Source organism: Salvelinus namaycush, chromosome 33 (assembly GCF_016432855.1).
Source record: "Salvelinus namaycush isolate Seneca chromosome 33, SaNama_1.0, whole genome shotgun sequence".
In the NCBI taxonomy this organism is placed as follows: Eukaryota; Metazoa; Chordata; class Actinopteri; order Salmoniformes; family Salmonidae; genus Salvelinus; species Salvelinus namaycush.
In genome coordinates this window covers 25,599,924-25,618,344 of record NC_052339.1, presented here as the reverse complement: position 1 = coordinate 25,618,344, position 18,421 = coordinate 25,599,924, and the positions used below count along the sequence as shown (strand labels likewise).

Genomic DNA, 18,421 nt, shown 5'->3' with positions numbered 1-18,421 from the left:
ACAAAATGACATGTATTTTTTTGTTTTGGGTGAAGTGGGTACCGTAACATTAGAACTTTCAAAAAATATACTTTGAGGAAAATGTTTTATTGTTTATTTATATACATATATATGAGGAAAAAAACCTACTTTTAAATTATATTATGTGAGCTAAACGTAAAAATTATATATATATATATATATATAATTTTTTACGTTTAGCTCACATAACATAATTTAAAAGTAGGGTGTCTGTAATAGAATAAACATGGCAAAAACCAATGTAGACATTAATAAATGCATTTAATGGTAGGGGAGTGCCAAGATGGAGGCTTCAGCACAGTCATCTAGTGTATACTATATATAAATCATTGGTTTGCTGCTGTTGGCGTTATTGTTTTCTTTACTGTATTGGTGGACACCAGTTTATTCTCAATATAATGCTTTATATAAACCTTTGTTTTTTCCAAGAAAATCATTCTGCTTTTTAAACCAGATCTGTTCTTGGGCTTTAATGTGTCTTTCTTTATAAGAACTATTGAAAATCTTGTAATGTTTTTTTAGACCATGCTTTAGTTACATGGATCTGAAAATCTTTATTCAGTATTTGTTATTTGTGCTGCCACAGTATGTTGATAGCATTCATTTGTCTAGCTGTCATTTTCTTCCCTTTGTATATCTTTCAGAAAATGCTGAGGAGCAGCCCAAGGATAAGCTTAAAGAAAAAGGTAATTGCTTATTTTATCTATATTTTTATGGCGGACATGAGCTTTACAGAAGCAAGATAGCAACGGGTGGTCGACCCACCTGGAGAGCTACCCTCCCGCAGGGTTTTGTTCCACCGCTACTCTGACACACCTACTAATTCTCCTCCTCAGGGACCTTGAGGTGTTTAATTGTAGGCCTGGAGCAAAACCCTTCACACGCCAAAGCTCTGCAGGAGGGTTGTTCACACCCTATTGTAGTTATTGTCCTCAGTCGACATTACCGTCCTCCCACTTATCCCTGCCAGTGATGTTGCTGTGTCAAGCATTTAATTGTGAATACTGATGTCATTGAAATGAGTCACAATGAGCGATGCATCTGGAAGTGACTTCAGAGTAGAAAATAACCATGATTACAGTGTGCTCTGCCATTTTCTCTGAGAAACTGCATACAATAGTCAAATGCTGAGGTTGCAGCCACACACACTTAGATTTTTTTGTTGTTTAACCTTTATTTAACTAGGCAAGTCAGTTAAGAACAGATTCTTATTTACAATGACGGTCTAGGAACAGTGGGTTAACTGCCTTGCTCAGGGGCAGAACGAGAGATTTGTACCTTGTCAGCTCGGGGATTCGATCTTGCAACCTTTCGGTTACTGGCCCAACACTCTAACCACTAGGTTACCTGCCGCCCCTGGTTGGAATGATTGGTTGGGATGATCCAGCCAATCCCTCAGTGAGATTCTGTTCTTCGTTTCAGCCAAAAAGAAGAAGCCCAAACTCCTGAATAAATTTGAGAAAACGATCAAGACGGAGATTGACGCTGCTGAGAAGTTACGTAAAAAGGTAGTCTGATGTTGTCCTCTTTATAAGCCTGTGCAAGGTTTTTAATGAACATGTTGTTATCTTGAAAGTAAATGGCTGAATCAATGCTGATCTGTTGTCTTGTTTCACCACCCAGGGGAAAGTGGAAGAGGCTGTCCGGGCTTTTGAAACTCTAGTTTTGCAGTACCCCCAGAGTCCCAGATGTCGCTATGGGAAAGCCCTGGTGAGAACGACTGTCTCAATTTTCCTGTTTTTTTTAAACTGGTTTAACAATTTGTAACCGTTTAACATTTTTAACACTTAGTGTTTACACTTTAACAAAACACTTAAATACTGTATACTATGAGCATAAACAAATTGCACCCATGTACAAATAGGGAAAATACCTGAAATGTTGTGGGACTCATTGTGTGTGCTATGTGAGTTCAGGCTGAGGATGGCCTGGCAGAGAAGATGCTCAGCAACGACATGCTGCAGAAGGCCATCGGCACATACAAGGAGGCATCAGAGCTGCCCAACGCCACACCTGACCTCATCAAGGCCACACTGAAGAAACGGGCTGAGCGTCAGCAGTTCCTAGGTAATACACAGGTCCCAGCATGCTGGAGTGACCACATGCGCGTGTTATTTTTGAAGGGAGAGAGGATATTATACTGTCCATTTCTCCTGTGTACTTAGTTTGAATACCATTTTGGACTCAGATGAATGGAATAGGGGTTGTAGTAGTTGTCTTTCTCGTGTAGATTTAATTGATTATATATTTTTTATAACTCCAGTATTTTTGGAATATTTAGTCTAATTGAGATTACTGGGGAGTCTGGTTGTACATAGGGTGACTCCCTCTCTCTCTCTGGTGTAGGTCGTATGAGGGGTGCCTTGGCCACGTTGGAGAAACTGGTACAGATTTTCCCTGAGGACGTGGCCCTGAAGAACGATCTGGGCGTGGCCCACCTACTCATCGGAGACAACAAGAGTGCCAAGAGGGTCTACGAGGAGGTGAGCCAAAGTCGTCACCATATTGGTGAAATAATGTGTAGAAAATGGATTGCTATTGTGTTGCACTTTTTCACCCATGTCTGTGCTTCAGCAAACACAATTGAAATGTGATCGTAATTTGCAAGATTACAAGTAAATGAAATGTGGCCATTTTCAGTAGGGAAGCTTCAATGAGTGTCATTGTTTGATTAACAATTCATTTCGAATGATGTTTCCCCGGTAGGTGTTGGCCACTGCACCAAGTGATGGCTTTGCTAAAGTCCATTACGGCTTCATCCTCAAATCAGAAAACAAGATAGCAGAGAGCATCCCATTCCTCAGGGTAAGTACTGTGTGTTTTATAAATAATACATGAATCATGATCACACAGATTCAAACCACTCTTTTGATCCTGAACCCCCTCTCTCTGCACTGAACCCCCTCTCTCTGCACTGAACCCCCTCTCTCTGCACTGAACCCCCTCTCTCTGCACTGAACCCCCCCTCTCTGCACTGAACCCCCCCTCTCTGCACTGAAACCCCTCTCTCTGCACTGAACCCCCTCTCTCTCCACTGAACCCCCCCCTCTCTCCACTGAACCCCCCCCTCTCTGCACTGAAACCCCTCTCTCTGCACTGAACCCCCTCTCTCTCCACTGAACCCCCCCCTCTCTCCACTGAACCCCCCCCTCTCTGCACTGAACCCCCTCTCTCTGCACTGAACCCCCTCTCTCTGCACTGCAGGATGGTTTGGAATCAGGAGACCCTGGCACAGACGACGGCAGGTTTTACTTCCACCTCGGAGACGCTTTACAGAGAATGGGAGACGACAGTGTGAGTTAAGATCTAACTCAGACACCAAGCTTACACCAATACTGACTCAACACCAGCAGTATTCACTAGAGAGTAACTTATGGTAACAGTATGACTTCTCGTGATTACTCTTTTTCTTCTGACAATAAGAAAAAACAGAGCATTTGAAATACTGTGTGTGAGTTCCAATGTGTTGGTTTTTGAATACTACAAGCACTATGGTCTTCTCCTTTCTCAGGCCTACAAGTGGTATGAGAGAGGGCACCAGAGAGGTCACTTTGCCTCCGTATGGCAGCGATCTCTCTACAATGTGGACGGTCTCAAAGCTCAGCCATGGTGGATGCCCAAGGACACTGGATATATGGATCTAGTCAAGGTACAGATGATGGTAGACATGATAATGTCTCAGCTGGTTGTCTTTTCTCTCTGCTAGTTGATAGATCAATATCACCGAGTTCAATAAAGCCTAGAGAGAGTACTTCCTCTCTGTTCCATTGATCACTTCTGTGACAGCGTGGGCAGGGACATCTGAAGAACGATCTGGCTTTAATGGTCGTTCTGCCCCTGAGCAAGGCAGTTATCCCACTGTTCCCCGGGCGCCGAAGACCTGGATGTCTCTGATTCAGAGTGGTTGGGTTAAATGCGGAAGACACATTTCTGTTATATGCATTCAGTTATACAACTGACTAGGTATCCCCCTTTCCCTAATATAATCTTATAATCTCCACTTGGCACAGCCAGAAGCGGACTGGCCACCCCTCGGATCCTGGTTCCTCTCTAGGTTTCTTCCTAGGTTCCTGCCTTTCAAGGGAGTTTTTGCTAGCTGTGTGCTTCTGCATTGCTTTCTCTTTGGGATTTTAGGCTGGGTTTCTGTATAGCACTTTGTAACAACTGCTTAAAAAAGGCTTTATAAAATATATTTGATTGATTGATTAAACATAGAGGGCTGCCTGCGTCTTAAAGTAGCTTTCTTCTTCGTTTGAGTTTTGAACTGGCATAAAGCTGACCATTTATCCCTTTTGCTTTACCTGGGGAAGACCATAGAAATATAATAATGTGTCCTAACTCTGTCTATGGAACAGACCCTGGAGAGGAACTGGAGGATCATCAGGGACGAGGCCCAGTCTGTGATGGATAAAACTACTGGCCTCTTTGTTCCAGAGGAGGAGAACCTCAGAGAAAAAGGGGAGTGGGGCCAGTTCACCCTCTGGCAGCAAGGTAAACCAATCAAACCCTTCACAACTAGCACCTGGCAAGTTCCTATCTTACAAATACACTGAACTTAATTGAAATAAAAAAGTGCCTTAGGATTAGGGGTTAGTGGTGTCTGAACCTGGCCTCTATTTCCTTGTTTCTCTCTCCTGATCATGCAGGCAAGAAGGCAGGGGAGTCCTGCCGCAGTGTTCCAAAGACCTGTGGCCTGTTGGAACGCTTCCCAGAGGCTATAGGCTGCAAGAGAGGACAGGTAGGTCACCCCTCCACAGACGTGACTGACATGCCAACTATTAGGCATCACACCAGCCAGCCAGCCAGCACTGCTGTAGAGCATGGGAGGATAGATGGACAGACAGTATAGGCCCCGCAGGCTCCTACTGGAGATGGATGGAGTTACAAAGGCACTAATTTCTTTCAATTTCTGTTGCAAAAATAGGAAATGTTTGTATTTTGTGAATGTGGCTGGCCAATGTGCCTTTGAGCTAATAGGTTGCATAAAAAAAATATATGTATATTTTTATTTTTTTAACATACTTAATTTTAATACTTTAATTTGAGATGTGTTCACTTTCTCTGGGTGTATGACTGCCCCGCTCTCTTGCTCTCTCGCTCTCTCTCTGTCTCTCTGGGCTCCAGATCAAGTTCTCGGTGATGCAGCCTGGTACTCACGTCTGGCCCCACACGGGGCCCACCAACTGTCGCCTGCGCATGCACCTGGGCCTGGTCATCCCCAAGACGGGCTGCAAGATCAGGTGCACCAACGATACCAGGTAACACCTTCCACTGCCATCAACGTCAAGCCTTTTTATCTAATAACATCACCCACTTGTTAGTTTTTTGGTACGGTGTGAGACTTATCATATGAGTGCTCAGTACTTAATATCACTCAAGACTAAGTATTGCTGCAAAATATCTTTAACGTTATCTTGCCGATCTTGTGGACTGTAAGTCCTTGCATCCATAGCTCCGCCTATGAATTTGAGTGGTTACGTTTCCCCAGCCCCATCCCTCAGCTTTATAGCAAACTAACTGGAGGAGCTGCCATTGGACTTATAAACTCATCCATGTGGCTTCATTAACAGAAAGGCTATGGTTTGTTTTTTGTTCTCTTCCAGGGCTTGGGAGGAGGGGAAAGTGCTCATCTTTGATGATTCCTTTGAGCATGAGGTGTGGCAGGACGCCGACAGTTACCGGCTCATCTTCATCGTGGACGTGTGGCACCCTGAGCTCACCCAGTACCAACGGCAGACTCTCTCCCCCATTTAGATTGTCCGACAGACTGACTGACAGGTCCAAGGTATCTGTCAACCCATTCCCTCACAAGTATTGACCCCACAGCCAGCCATTTTAGGTCAAACGGGACAATTGTGACACTTGCCTCTGCTCAGTCCATGGTGCCATTTTGGCTCCATCTTGAAGAGTTACTAAAGGCCCTCTCAGATTGGAAAAAGCCTTACAACGACCCTTGGGAACACTGACTGCTAACTGTGGTACTCGCCAAGTAGGTTTTTAGGCATAAATGTGAATTTTTTTAAGAACGGTAAGGTGTGGGTTGAATATCATGTAGGTTGTGTTGTAAATTTGTCGCAAGTGCATTCTTGTTTTTCATTAGGGAACCAAAGTGCTATATGTCTGAAACATACCTAACATATGGTAAACGCACGAAGCTGTACTATTGCAGTTATTGACGTTACTGTTGGACACTTACTGATACTTAAAAGGGATAGTTTTTCAGGTGTTTACCCCGATCTTAATTAATTTCTTACCTCAAGAAAATGTATTTGATTACTTTAGAGGTAAGTAAATGATATGGGTTAAAATACAGAAAACTATCCATTTTTAAGATGTTGCTAAGCTAGCTAAACTTCTGCTAGCTGAAAAGTGGGAACCTAAATCTGTTTCTCTAACGTGATTTGTGAATATATGTCCTGTAATTTCCATTACTTTATAAAGTAGCCTGCCTCTTACTGTATTTTGGGGGGAAAAATTGCAATACAGACACACTGCTTATTAGGCCATTCCATTTCACTTGTAGGATTTTTGCATGTCTCTTTGGATCAATGAATAGGAAATCACAATGCCAAGAACGTTTTTATTGCAGAATTAATATTGCCAAGAACCTTGACTGATACATCTTATTTTTGTACGCTAACAATATACACTATTTTCAACTGCGCCTTGACCTAGGAGCGCACACAAACATTCTACTCAACAGGCTTGTCTTTGTCATTTAAAATCTTACAATGTGTGTATTTACATTCTTAAATGTGTCATATGAACATGTGACTGAAGGCATGTATTTGTCCGATACATAAACATTTTATGTTTTATAAAATTACAATTTCCCTGTTTAAAACTTCGGCAGGAGCATGTTGAATGTATGCAAGACTTGTCACGGCATTCCATACCTTGGTCAGATACTTCCCAGTACTTCCGCTGCGCTTAATTTAGTTTGCCTTGTACAATGGAATAGTCCCTAAAAGAAGAACCACAGGCTAAATCAAGCATAGGCTATACTTGAAAGTATTAGACCCAGGTCTGCTCCATTCCATGTATAGCAGAGCTGATTAGAGGGGCTTTGCCTGACCAATGTTGTTGATATTCAAAAGAAAAATGCCAAAGCATGTTCTTCTAGATATGTTATTTAATCATTCTCTATGGACATTGGTAGTCAGCTTCACCGTAGCAATGAAATGCACCTCTCCGGTGTATGTGACAATAAAACATATATCATGTCCAAATCAGACCGGTGGTATTATGCAGCGTTCATGTGCTATTAGAAACTCGGGACTGACAATATCTTGGCAATCCCAGGGACTCGTCACAACTACGAGTTTGAGGTCCCAAACGAGAAATATGTGGGGGAAACTTGGGTAACATAATTTTACCCCTACTTCAGAGGAGCATGTGAACACATAATCCAATGGGATGGTGTCAACCTTAGGCTCATTGGATTAACATGGTCATGGACATTCGTGTCTTGGGGTATTTGTGGTTATCAGTTTGTGTTGTGACAATGACACATTCAAGCTACCTCCTCCATGCTTCAAATGATTCCCTTAGTTACAAGAGTAACAAATCCAGCACCTTCACAAAGCCACATCGTTTGAGATTTCACCTTTTATGGTCCTCTGTTATGAATTGCTATCACTCATCTTAGATATGAAGTTAATACTTCTATGGTGTTGAAATCACTGAGCTGTTCCAACTGTTGTAACTGGCCTGCCAAGTAAGTCATGTTTCTTTCAATTGTATTTTGTGTGTTGTAATCAGTTGCATTGAATAATTGTAAAGCTTTTTTTCAGTAAATTAAACAATTTGGTCAAAATGGTGTCAAGTGATCAGAATGTTGTGTAGTTGCATTAAATACATAGGTAGCTTAATTTGTATATTGTAACGCTGATTCCTCTCATTTGAAATTCTACTCCTTTGTGTGATTTTCAATGACAACCTGAACATTCACACACGTAATTAGCACACGACTAAAAATGCTTTTTCTATACATTCTTTTAAAGATTACTTAAATACATTGCAGTTCGATGGAGGTCACACTGATAGTGCAGTTGCCCTGATAAATATACAATCTTGAAATATATTGACTTTCATAGAAACGACATCCCCTAAAACAGTAAGATACAGTTTGGCATTTTGTTCTCGAGACACTTTGACATTTAACTCGGTCAGTCGGTCCCTCCTAGTGGTACTGGTAACACTGACATTCGTTTAATCATTCTACTCCTATCAGCATTGATTTGGATGGCTGGTGACGGACAGGTTTGCCCGTGAAAGTGGATGGCACAGCTTTTGAAGGTCCTGAACTGAAACTGCCACTGGCTCAGAGTCAAGAGATGAGAGGTTTTCAGTACAGCAGCTCCATGTGAACAAGGGTTTCGAGTCAGTTTTTGACTTTCTCAAAGTTCAGATTTAGGTTTTGGAGTCAGTGGGGTTGGAATCCTAATGAGAGGGGTTTGGCTCCAGTATGTACGTACAGGAGAGATCAGTCCAGAGCCAGGAGCGGCTGTGCTGTGTTATCCCTGTCTGCTTGTCGTAGGGTACCCGGCTCCACGGCTGACTGGGACCTGAGATAAACAACAGTAAGAGATGGTCATTTCCTGTAAGACACAGGTGGGCTACTATACTCAGTATAATGGAGAAAGTCCAGCAGGGGCTAGGGTAATGGAGATCAAAGAGAGAACTGTAGACATACTGTATCTGTTGGTATGATGCATTATGTGGTTATAATACATTGTAAGACTAAGAATGGATCCCCCCCCCCCCTTATGTCTGAACACAAACTGAAAACCAACCATTTTGGGGGGAAATCCAGATTAGGAAAGTAGCACACTGCCAATGGTAAAATGCATGATGTAATACCCCTCGTCCATAAACACTCCCTGTGCTCTTCTCTACTCTCATTTTCATGCGTCATCACAAAGCCTCTGTTCTTGTCTCCTTTAGCTACCAGGAAGTACTTATAACATGCTAGGTTATGACTGGTCCATTAAAGATGACCTTAACGACCCAGCTGAGGGGGGAAATCCGATGGGGCTAAGTCTAAATCCCTACTCCGTGCTGTTTAACACCAGTGTGGGAGCTTAGCTCTCCTCTCATCTCCCCTTGTAAGCCCACTGATTAAAATCACCAGCCGGTGGAAATGGAGCCTACCCAGAACTCTCTCTGCTAAGGGAAGGAAGGAAGGACAGACAGACAGACAGAAAGACAAACAGTGGCACACATGTCCTTCTGTCTCCTGTCCTGTCGCATTGAGAGTACTGAGATATTCCAAAATTAGCTTTGTTTAATATCTATCAGATTTAACATGATGATAAATAAAGTATTTAATAGAATGTTTTCAATTTTGCCTCAAATATATAGTTGAATGCGACTCAAAATGAAACGCTTATATGTCAGTGAAAGGTCCCAATTCACGTTATATCTCAATGTAGAAGTATAGCTTATAAGGCTTAATAAAGCCTCTCCATAATCTTTTATAAAACATACATAGAGCTTCACGGATTATGTACACCCTATTTTGTCCTCAGAATATCCCTACATTTGTCGGGGCATGGACTCTACAAGGTGTCGAAAGCTTCCATAGGAATGCTTGTCCATGTTGACTCCAATGATTCCCACAGTTGTGTCAAGTTGGCTGGATGTCCTTTGGGTGGTGGACCATTCTTGATACACACGGGAAACTGTTGAGTGTGAAACCCAGCAATGTTACAGTTCTTGACACACTCAAACTGGTGCGCCTGGCACCTACTACCATACCCCGTTCAAAGGCACTTACATCTTTTGTCTCGCCCATTCGCCCTCTGAATGGCACACATACACAATCCATGTCTCAATTGTCTCAAGGCTTAAAAACCCTTCAACTTCTTTGGGATCGGTGTCCCTTCCACGGGAAGGTTGAGCTAACATAGGCTAATGTGATTAGCATGAGGTTGTAAGTAACAAGAACATTGCCCAGGACACAGACATATCAGACATCTATTGGCAGAAAGCTTAAATTCTTGTTAAACTGCACTGTCCAATTTACAGTAGCTATTACAGTGAAGGAATACCATGCTATTGTTTGAGTGCACAATTTTGAACATAAAGTTATTAATAAACAAATTAGGTACATTTGGGAAGTCTTGAGACAAAAGTTTGAATAGAAATGGAAAGATTCATTAGATCAGTCTAAAACGTTGCACAAACACTGCTGCCATCTAGTGGCCAGAATCTAAATTGCACCTGGGCTGGAATAATACATTATGGCCTTTCTCTTGCATTTCAAAGATGGTACAAAAAAATTCAAAAGAACGGTTGGTTTTGTCTTTGTATTATCTTTTACCACATCTATTGTGTTATTCTCCTACATTCCTTTCACATTTCCATAAAGTGTTTCCTTTCAAATGGTAACAATAATATGCATATCCTTGCTTCAGGGCCTGAGCAACAGGCAGTTAGATTTGGGTATGTCATTTTAGGCGAAAAATTTAAATAAAAAAAAGGTGAACCTCTTAAGGATCCGCCCCTATCTCCTCTCCTTCATCTACGCTGATTGAAGTGGATTTAACAAGTGACATCAATAAGGGATCATAGCTTTCACCTGGTCAGTATATTTCAAGGAAAGAGCAGGTGTTCCTAATGTTTCTATACTCAGTGTATATGCATCGGTCAACCTATTCAACTTAAGCAATAAGGCCAGAAGGGGTGTGGTATATGGCTAATATACCACAGCTAAGGGCTGTTCTTACACATGACGCAATGCGGAGTGCCCTATTGCTATTATAAACTGGTTACCAATGTAATTAGAGCAGTAAAAATAAATGATTTGTCATACCGGCGGTATACGGTCTGATATACCACAGCTTTCAGCCAATCAGCATTCAGGGCTCGAACCACCCAGTTTATAATGGATTATATAGCAGGGTCTCTACATCTGGAGCTTTGCAAAGCAAATCGTAGCAAAATTCTACTAGTCAGTACAATCAGTGAGGTGAGTTTATTCTGCCATCTTGTTTCTGGGAGGATGTCCTTCACTGGTCATTAGCAGCCTTACTCTCTCTTACATCTTACATCTGTCAGGCCCTTCTGCTGCACAGCCTTGTAGGACTACAGGCAACATGGCCTACTTAGTCCACACTGGAGCAAAACAGCGGCAATCAAAGGCTAACAAGCCCTCCTTGATCTAATCATAGAACATTAAGCATATTCAACCAACCCACAAACGACCCAAGATTCAATAATCTGTTTTATCCATCTGATCGTTGCATCCATGGGCTCATGCCATCTCATGTCTCATGACTACTATGATAACAGGATGCACTAATGACAACGATGACCAATAACAGGCAAGCATTTCCAGTATCCCTCATCAACGGTTGTCACTATTGGGCCAAGCTACAAAGCCGGTCGTATGACAGCTTCTCCAAACAAATCAGATTTGAAAAGAAAGCCTAAACTCAACCATACCCCTAACCATGTGCCTCACCCTAACCATTAAATTAAGAACTAAAAGCTCATTTCAGTGCTAATACATTTTCAAAATATAGTCAATTTTGACTTTGCAGCTTGGTCATATAGTGTGAACCCTAATCTATTCAATCAACATGATGAACGGGAGCTGGTTCATGCTCTCTGCACCAACCTCCCATCTACGCCCCGTCCCCTCCAGATGTCATCCCGTGTTATCGTGGCAAGCGAATGAGACTGGGGATCCCTGGGATTGGAGCAGACACTAGCTGGGGTCAGGAAGAGGGTCTCGTGCTTTTTTAATTAAATCAATTCCGAGGAGCCCGCTCTCCCGAGACCTGATCTTACATGGCTTTCTGTTGATTGCAGATGGGAGAGAGTCTGCATGCTTTTTAGATATCTCTCTCTTCTCTCAAAGATGTTCTGTTTTCCCATTGCTTTAGGACAGAGCATCCATCTACAGTACTGTATACTGTATTCATTCATGCTCAGTCTTATAGATAAGCCTTTAGCTTGTAAAAGGGCACGATGTCCAATAGCTCTGAACCTAAAAGAAATGTTACCCAGAGCCATATACAGTACCTCTACACCTCAGGAGGTTGGTGGCACCATAATTGGGGAGAACGGGCTCGTGGTAATGGCTGGAGCGTAATCGGTGGAATGGTATCAAATACATCAAATATGGTTTCCATGTGTTTGATGCCATTCCATTGGCTCCGTTCCAGTCATTATTATGAGCCGTCCTCCCCTCAGCAGCCTCCACTGCTCTATACATAGCTCTGGTGTAACCTTTGTTTCAGAGAGGAGTCTTTTTTTTTAGCTGGGGGGCGAGAATTAATGGCAAACTGCAGTGGGTCTTTGAGTGAGTGAGTTGTTTAGGAGACAGCAGTCTTAAAATCGCAAGTGTAATGACCACGTACTGAAACGGGTAATTCTTAGGGCATACACTAGTCAGTGATCAGCCCCATAGCGGTCATTATCTGAAAGTCTTTGGACTGCGTAATTGCCCTGACAGACTTCAAACAATCGGCATGTCTATACTAACGAAGAAGAATGACCGCTCTGGATTGATCGTTTGTGTTCTCTAACTTTGTTAAGCTTTTTGTTAGCTTTCTGCACTGCTATACTGTAGTTAGGGTTGCAAAGGAGGGGAATCATCTAAACATTCCATTAAATTCCCACATCCCATATATTCCCATGGATATTTTCCCGCTTGAAAATTACTTCAATTTTGCCACCTTTTTTTGTAGCTCACCTTTTCAGAAGTTTGTCGGCACATTCCTTGTCTCCACCACCATAGTTGTCTTTGACGTGGAGGGCGTCGTAGGTGAGTGTGTACTCCGTCTCGTCGTTGTAGTTGGGCCCTAAGAGGGTCCGCGCCCAGATGCCCATGTCATATGGTGGCAGCGTGCCACCGAACTCGGACGGCAGACAATCGGGTAGAATTAACTGGTGTAAACTGTTGAGATTGTTCCCATGGAGGAAAATCTGTTGGGAAGAATGTTTTCTTTATTTATCCAGGGGTTCTCATTCTATGGGAGCCCTGGCCAATACATTTCATAACTATACACAATTCTTGTTCTCTTACTTCCCCTTTTTAACCAGTGTAATCACACACCCCTCCCAAAAATAATTAAACTCTTTGAAGGAAGCTGTATTACAAAATAGCTTTTAGCTTTTCCATTGATCTAACCTGCACTACCCCGAGGAAAGGATGAAGTACTAAATTATACATCCCCTTTGTGTCACCTTTCATTTTATTCAACTAGCAAAGGCATTTAACGACATCTCTCTATCTGGCTTCGTGTTCTACCTCTACCAGAACATTCAATAGGACTGCAACTGAGGCAGTTATAACGGAATGGATAGAAAAAAAGGGAGGGGTAGGGGCTAGAGAAAGTGACCAAGCAGTGAAAAGGCAATTACCCTTTTCCTTGTCTTGTCCTTGAGGAAAGGCTTGATGATGGTGTACATGGCGTGGATGTACCAGGGCTGATTTACAAAATGGATCCCACCGAAGCGAGCAGGGAAGCTGTCCTGTAGTGAAGCAGGGAGGGGAAAATAGGTTGAGATACTCAAATACTGCTATATATGTTTTACTAAATATTCTTTCATAAACTCTGCTCACTCTCTTTTATTTTAGTTGCAATAGAGACTTTAGAAATTCAATAGCATTCAAAAAATAATTAAATGGTAGGCTAACCCAGTTCCTCTTTCTTCTCTACTATTATAGCTAAATGAAATGGCATTCCTTATTTTATTGAAAAGGTTTTTGACAGTACAGTAGCCTGCAGCAAAATGGACTGGGGGGAGCAGGCCAAGCGCATTGCTTAGAACGAAAGAAGGGACAACCTGTTTGGCGAGCAACTTCAGAATATCAGAATTAAACGACTGGCTTTTGCCCAGACTATATTGTATGCTGGAAGGATGAAATAAAACACATTTACTTAATTTTTTTTTTTTATATGTTGGCAACCATTTATAAAAGTAATAGCCCCCGAAACTGAATATTATTATGAATACACACTCCTAAAGGCTGCTCCTTCACACAATAATCCCCAGGTTCTCATGCCTTGTTGCTTAAATATATTGATTGTTGATTATGAGGATTTTCCTTGCTGTTTGAAACTGTGCTAGCCATCTACAGTGTGCAGTACTGCAACAGCACATTGTTTGGACATGTCCCTTTCACCCTTGCAATTGACACCTTTAATGATTGCAGTGTAAGACCAACAATGCAGTCCCCATGACAAAACCATGTACAGTTGAAGTTGGAAGTTTACATACACCTTAGCCAAATACATTTAAACTCAGTTTTTCACAATTCCTGACATTTAACCCTAGTAAAAATTCCCTGCCTTAGGTCAGTTAGGATCACCACTTTATTTTAAGAATGTGAAATGTCAGAATAATAGTAGAGTGATTTATTTCAGCTTTTATTTATTTCATCACATTCCCAGTGGGTCAGAAGTTTACATACACTCAATTAGTATTTGGTAGCATTGCCTTTAAATTGTTTAACTTGGGTCAAACGTTTTGGGCAGCCTTCCACAAGCTTCCCACAATAAGTTGGGTGAATTTTGGCCCATTCCTTCTGACAGAGCTGGTGTAACTGAGTCAGGTTTGTAGGCCTCCTTGCTCGCACACGCTTTTTCAGTTCTGCCCACAAATGTTCTATAGGATTGAGGTCAGGGCTTTGATGGCCACTCCAATACATTGACTTTGTTGTCCTTAAGCCATTTTGGCACAACTTTGGAAGTATGCTTGGCGTCATTGTCCATTTGGAAGACCCATTTGTGACCAAGCTTTAACTTCCTGACTGATGTCTTGAGATGTTGCTTCAATATATCCACATCATTTTCCTACCTCATGATGCCATCTATTTTGTGAAGTGCACCCGTCCCTCCTGCAGCAAAGAACCCCCACAACATGATGCTGCCACCCATGTGCTTCACGGTTGGGATGGGGTTCTTCGGCTTGCAAGCCTCCCCCTTTTTCCTCCAAACATAGCGATGGTCATTATGGTCAAACAGTTCTATTTTTGTTTCATCAGACCAGAAGACATTTCTCCAAAAAGTACAATCTTTGTCCCCATGTGCAGTGGCGGTTTTGAAGCAGTGGCTTCTTCCTTGCTGAGCAGCCTTTCAGGTTATGTCGATATAGGACTCGTTTTACTGTGGATATAGATACTTTGAACCTGTTTCTTCCAGCATCTTCACAAGGTCCTTTGCTGTTGATCTGGGATTGATTTGCACTTTTCGCACCAAAGTACGTTCATCTCTAGGAGACAGAACGCGTCTCCTTCCTGAGCGGGTATGACGGCTGCGTGGTCCCATGGTGTTTATACTTGCGTACTATTGTTGGAAATTGCTCCCAAGGATGAACCAGACTTGTGGAGGTCTGCAATTTTTTTTCTGAAGTCTTGTCTGATTTCTATTGCTTTTCCCATGATGTCAAGCAAAGAGGCACTGAGTTTGAAGGTAGGCCTTGAAATACATCCACAGGTACACCTCCAATTGACTCAAATGATGTCAATTAGCCTATCAGAAGCTTCTAAAGCCATGGCGTCAGTTCTGGAATTTTCCAAGCTGTTTAAAGGCACAGTCAACTTATTATATGTAAACTTCTGACCCACTGGAATTGTGATACAGTGAATTATAAGTGAAATAATTTGTCTGTAAACAATTGTTGGAAAAATGACTTGTCATGCACAAAGTAGATGTCCTAACCAACTTGCCAAAACTATAGTTTGTCAACAAGAAATGTGTGGAGTAAGTGTATGTAAACTAGGCTAAACTGTAATACAAGGCTGCTGGGTCATTCAATCATGCATCTCATAGGATTTCATTCTATGAAAGCGTTTTTTTAAATAAATAGAGTTTGATGTAAAGCGGAATACTGCTACCGGATTGGTTGTACGTCTCAGACGTATCATGGCCATTGCTAAATAATTCCGTCATAAGCCATAAGCATTTGGTGTTTTCACAACACTTTTGGGCTAACCATCTATTTGTAGTTAACTTCAAATTAATATATTCCCTGATATATCCACTGTCTTCTTGTTGATCTGCACATATAATGTGTCCACAGCATTCACTGTCTGATTATCATAGCATTTAAAATCAGGGCATACACTAACCGCTGTGCTTCACCTTGTTACTTAGCAACAGGACATCCCATCGGTATGTAGGCCTAAAGTGAGGATCATCATCATCATATTGTATAGAAATCTTTAGTTACTGGTAGTCATATAGTGTAGTCTACATATAGACTACACTGCAAGGCAGGATACGCCGTCTATCTGTCTCTGTTCTTAGAACTGATAAAGAACCCTGAAATGATGCAATAAAAAAGTTGACTGTAGAGTCGGCCATATAGGGTGCGATGGCTCCACATAATACATGGGTCAAAACATCTAGTGGAATAGACTTGGGTTGAATAATCAAACCAGAGCATAGAGACATGTGGCTGTAGATTAGACTAAAACCATACAATCCATCTTAATTTCAACATTCAGTACAGTAACAAAAATTGTTACACCAGATATGTACAGTGAACTGTGCAAATTAGGGCCTTGTTCAAAGGCACATCGACAGGTTTTTCACCTTGTCAGCCCTGGTATTTGAATCAGTAATCTTTGATTTACTGGCCCAACGATCTAACCGCTAGGCTACCTGCCACCCTATATGATCAGGACACAACCCACTGGGCACAGACGTCAATTCAACGTATATTCCACGTGGTTCAATGTAATTTAATTGAAATTATGTGGAAAAAACATTGGTTCTACCAGTGAGCGCCCAGTGGGAATGTGCTGATGATACTCATCACTTTCCACCTTTTCTCTCTACAGCTAACCAGTCAGCACAATTTACCTCAAGAAAATGTTTACATAATAGCTGTACAGTACAATCCAACTGTACTATACAACCATGACTACTGTATATTCAACTTCATGCTTATTACCTAGCTACAACATCTATCTGCTTTGGGTCGATTCAATCCAGTCAGTGCTGGGTCATGTTCATTAGGGCACACCGTAGTAACATGAAAATAAGTGTTTCTTATTGGACAAGATCAGATTCTGTAGTACCTCCCTGTTTCACTCTGTTTCAGACTGTTTTGTTCCGTTTCATGCCTACTGAACACAACCCTGGTTAGGCCTACCTGCAGGCCTTCGATGGCCTGTTTGAGGATGTTGGGCGTGAGCTTGGAAGCCTGCTTGAAGGAGAAGTTACTCCAGTCGATGATCAAGATGAAGCCGTTGATCTGGAGTTCTGGGTTCTCTATGAGAACCTCCAGGGAGAGGAGGATGGCTCGGAGGATGTCTGTGAAAGAGTTCCTTCACAGAGAAAGAAACATCGGGTTTTGGGATTGGGATAAAATCCAGAACAATGCAGCCCTGTGCTGTATCAAGACTATTACAATAATTCTATGATTTTTGTTCTGGCTCTGTTCTAATGTGTCTGATCATTGACATTGTCCAGACAAGGGCTGGAGTAAAGTTTCTGGGCAAGTGAGTTTTGCTATTTTGTTCCAAACTAAATGTTCCAAAGTATTCTATCAAATCAGTATCAATCAGTAGCTAGAGCACAATTGCTTATTTGATTAATGAAACAATTAGATCATAGAAGCCATTTCAGTGAGACATCACTGAAGCCATTTCAGTGAGACATCACTGAAGCCATTTTATTGAGACAAATGTGCTTACTAAAATATCTGTACACTGACCTGCCTTGATCCCAGTTGGAGGCGAAAAGGATGAGTATCTTCCGGCCGTGCTGATCCGGTGTTTCTAAGACTCCTGGGAAGCCATCCATCAGCGCCCGTTTGATTCCCGGGTCGTCCACCTTGAAGCTCTGGAACATGTCCAGGTTCTGCTGGCGGAATTGAAAGTACTGGGCCAGGAGCCGGAAGGTCTCTGCCTGGTTAAACTTGCGCGCCCGCAGAAACCTCAGGATGAAGTCGTCGTCCGTGCGCAGGAAGCCGATGTCGGGCCGCGTCACGATCATGTCGCGCACCTGCTGGATGTCTGCGTGGAGGCTGTCGGGGTTCTCGTTGAGCTCCAGCCGAGCTTTCTCCGTAGTCTCAGAGCTCAGGCCCGCTTGCAAGTGAGTCATTTTTTTTGTCAAGTTCACACTCTCTATATATCTGTTTTGGATAACTACTATTGTTTACACCTGCTTAGGAAACAGTCTTGATTGCTGTACAGCACATTGCTGTTAGTGGCGTCTAGCCGGCACACGTGTCTCTCCAGTACAACACCTGATCTGTGTCTCCTGTAGTGTCTAGCCTAGAAAGACAGAGAGGTTTAGCATAACTGGTCCACCAGTGCACAAATCCCAGGATCCCGTTTGAAAATTAATCGCATGCATCCTTTCTCCTGTCTTCCTTAGAGTAGGCCTATAAGCTAAGCAAAAAAAAATGTAAGATGCAACAATTTCAACGATTT

The 18,421-nt window shown here is 42.2% G+C and overlaps 2 protein-coding genes across 8 annotated transcripts in view; one reads left to right on the top strand and one right to left on the bottom strand.

Annotated features, from left to right (window-relative positions):
• LOC120027869 (aspartyl/asparaginyl beta-hydroxylase-like) overlaps positions 1-7,842 on the top strand; it is a 45,424-nt gene extending 37,582 nt beyond the window's left edge. For all 7 annotated transcript variants that reach the window (XM_038972956.1, XM_038972954.1, XM_038972957.1 and 4 more), the window contains 12 exons: positions 666-707; positions 1,444-1,529; positions 1,645-1,731; positions 1,938-2,088; positions 2,368-2,504; positions 2,728-2,826; positions 3,226-3,315; positions 3,533-3,670; positions 4,377-4,512; positions 4,668-4,759; positions 5,146-5,279; positions 5,625-7,842. In XM_038972956.1, coding sequence (XP_038828884.1) covers positions 666-707; positions 1,444-1,529; positions 1,645-1,731; positions 1,938-2,088; positions 2,368-2,504; positions 2,728-2,826; positions 3,226-3,315; positions 3,533-3,670; positions 4,377-4,512; positions 4,668-4,759; positions 5,146-5,279; positions 5,625-5,775 — 1,343 coding nt within the window. In that variant the 3' untranslated portion in view covers positions 5,776-7,842. The remainder of the gene's footprint in view (positions 1-665; positions 708-1,443; positions 1,530-1,644; positions 1,732-1,937; positions 2,089-2,367; positions 2,505-2,727; positions 2,827-3,225; positions 3,316-3,532; positions 3,671-4,376; positions 4,513-4,667; positions 4,760-5,145; positions 5,280-5,624) is intronic.
• Positions 7,843-8,506: 664 nt separating this feature from the next.
• Positions 8,507-18,089, bottom strand: LOC120027608 (clavesin-1-like). Its single transcript, XM_038972600.1, has 5 exons — positions 17,701-18,089; positions 17,137-17,311; positions 13,396-13,506; positions 12,725-12,957; positions 8,507-8,588 (listed from the first exon to the last, which is right to left on the bottom strand). Exons 1-5 carry the CDS (start codon positions 18,087-18,089, stop codon positions 8,507-8,509), a joined length of 990 nt encoding a protein of 329 aa, XP_038828528.1.
• Between the last annotated feature and the right edge of the window lie 332 nt (positions 18,090-18,421).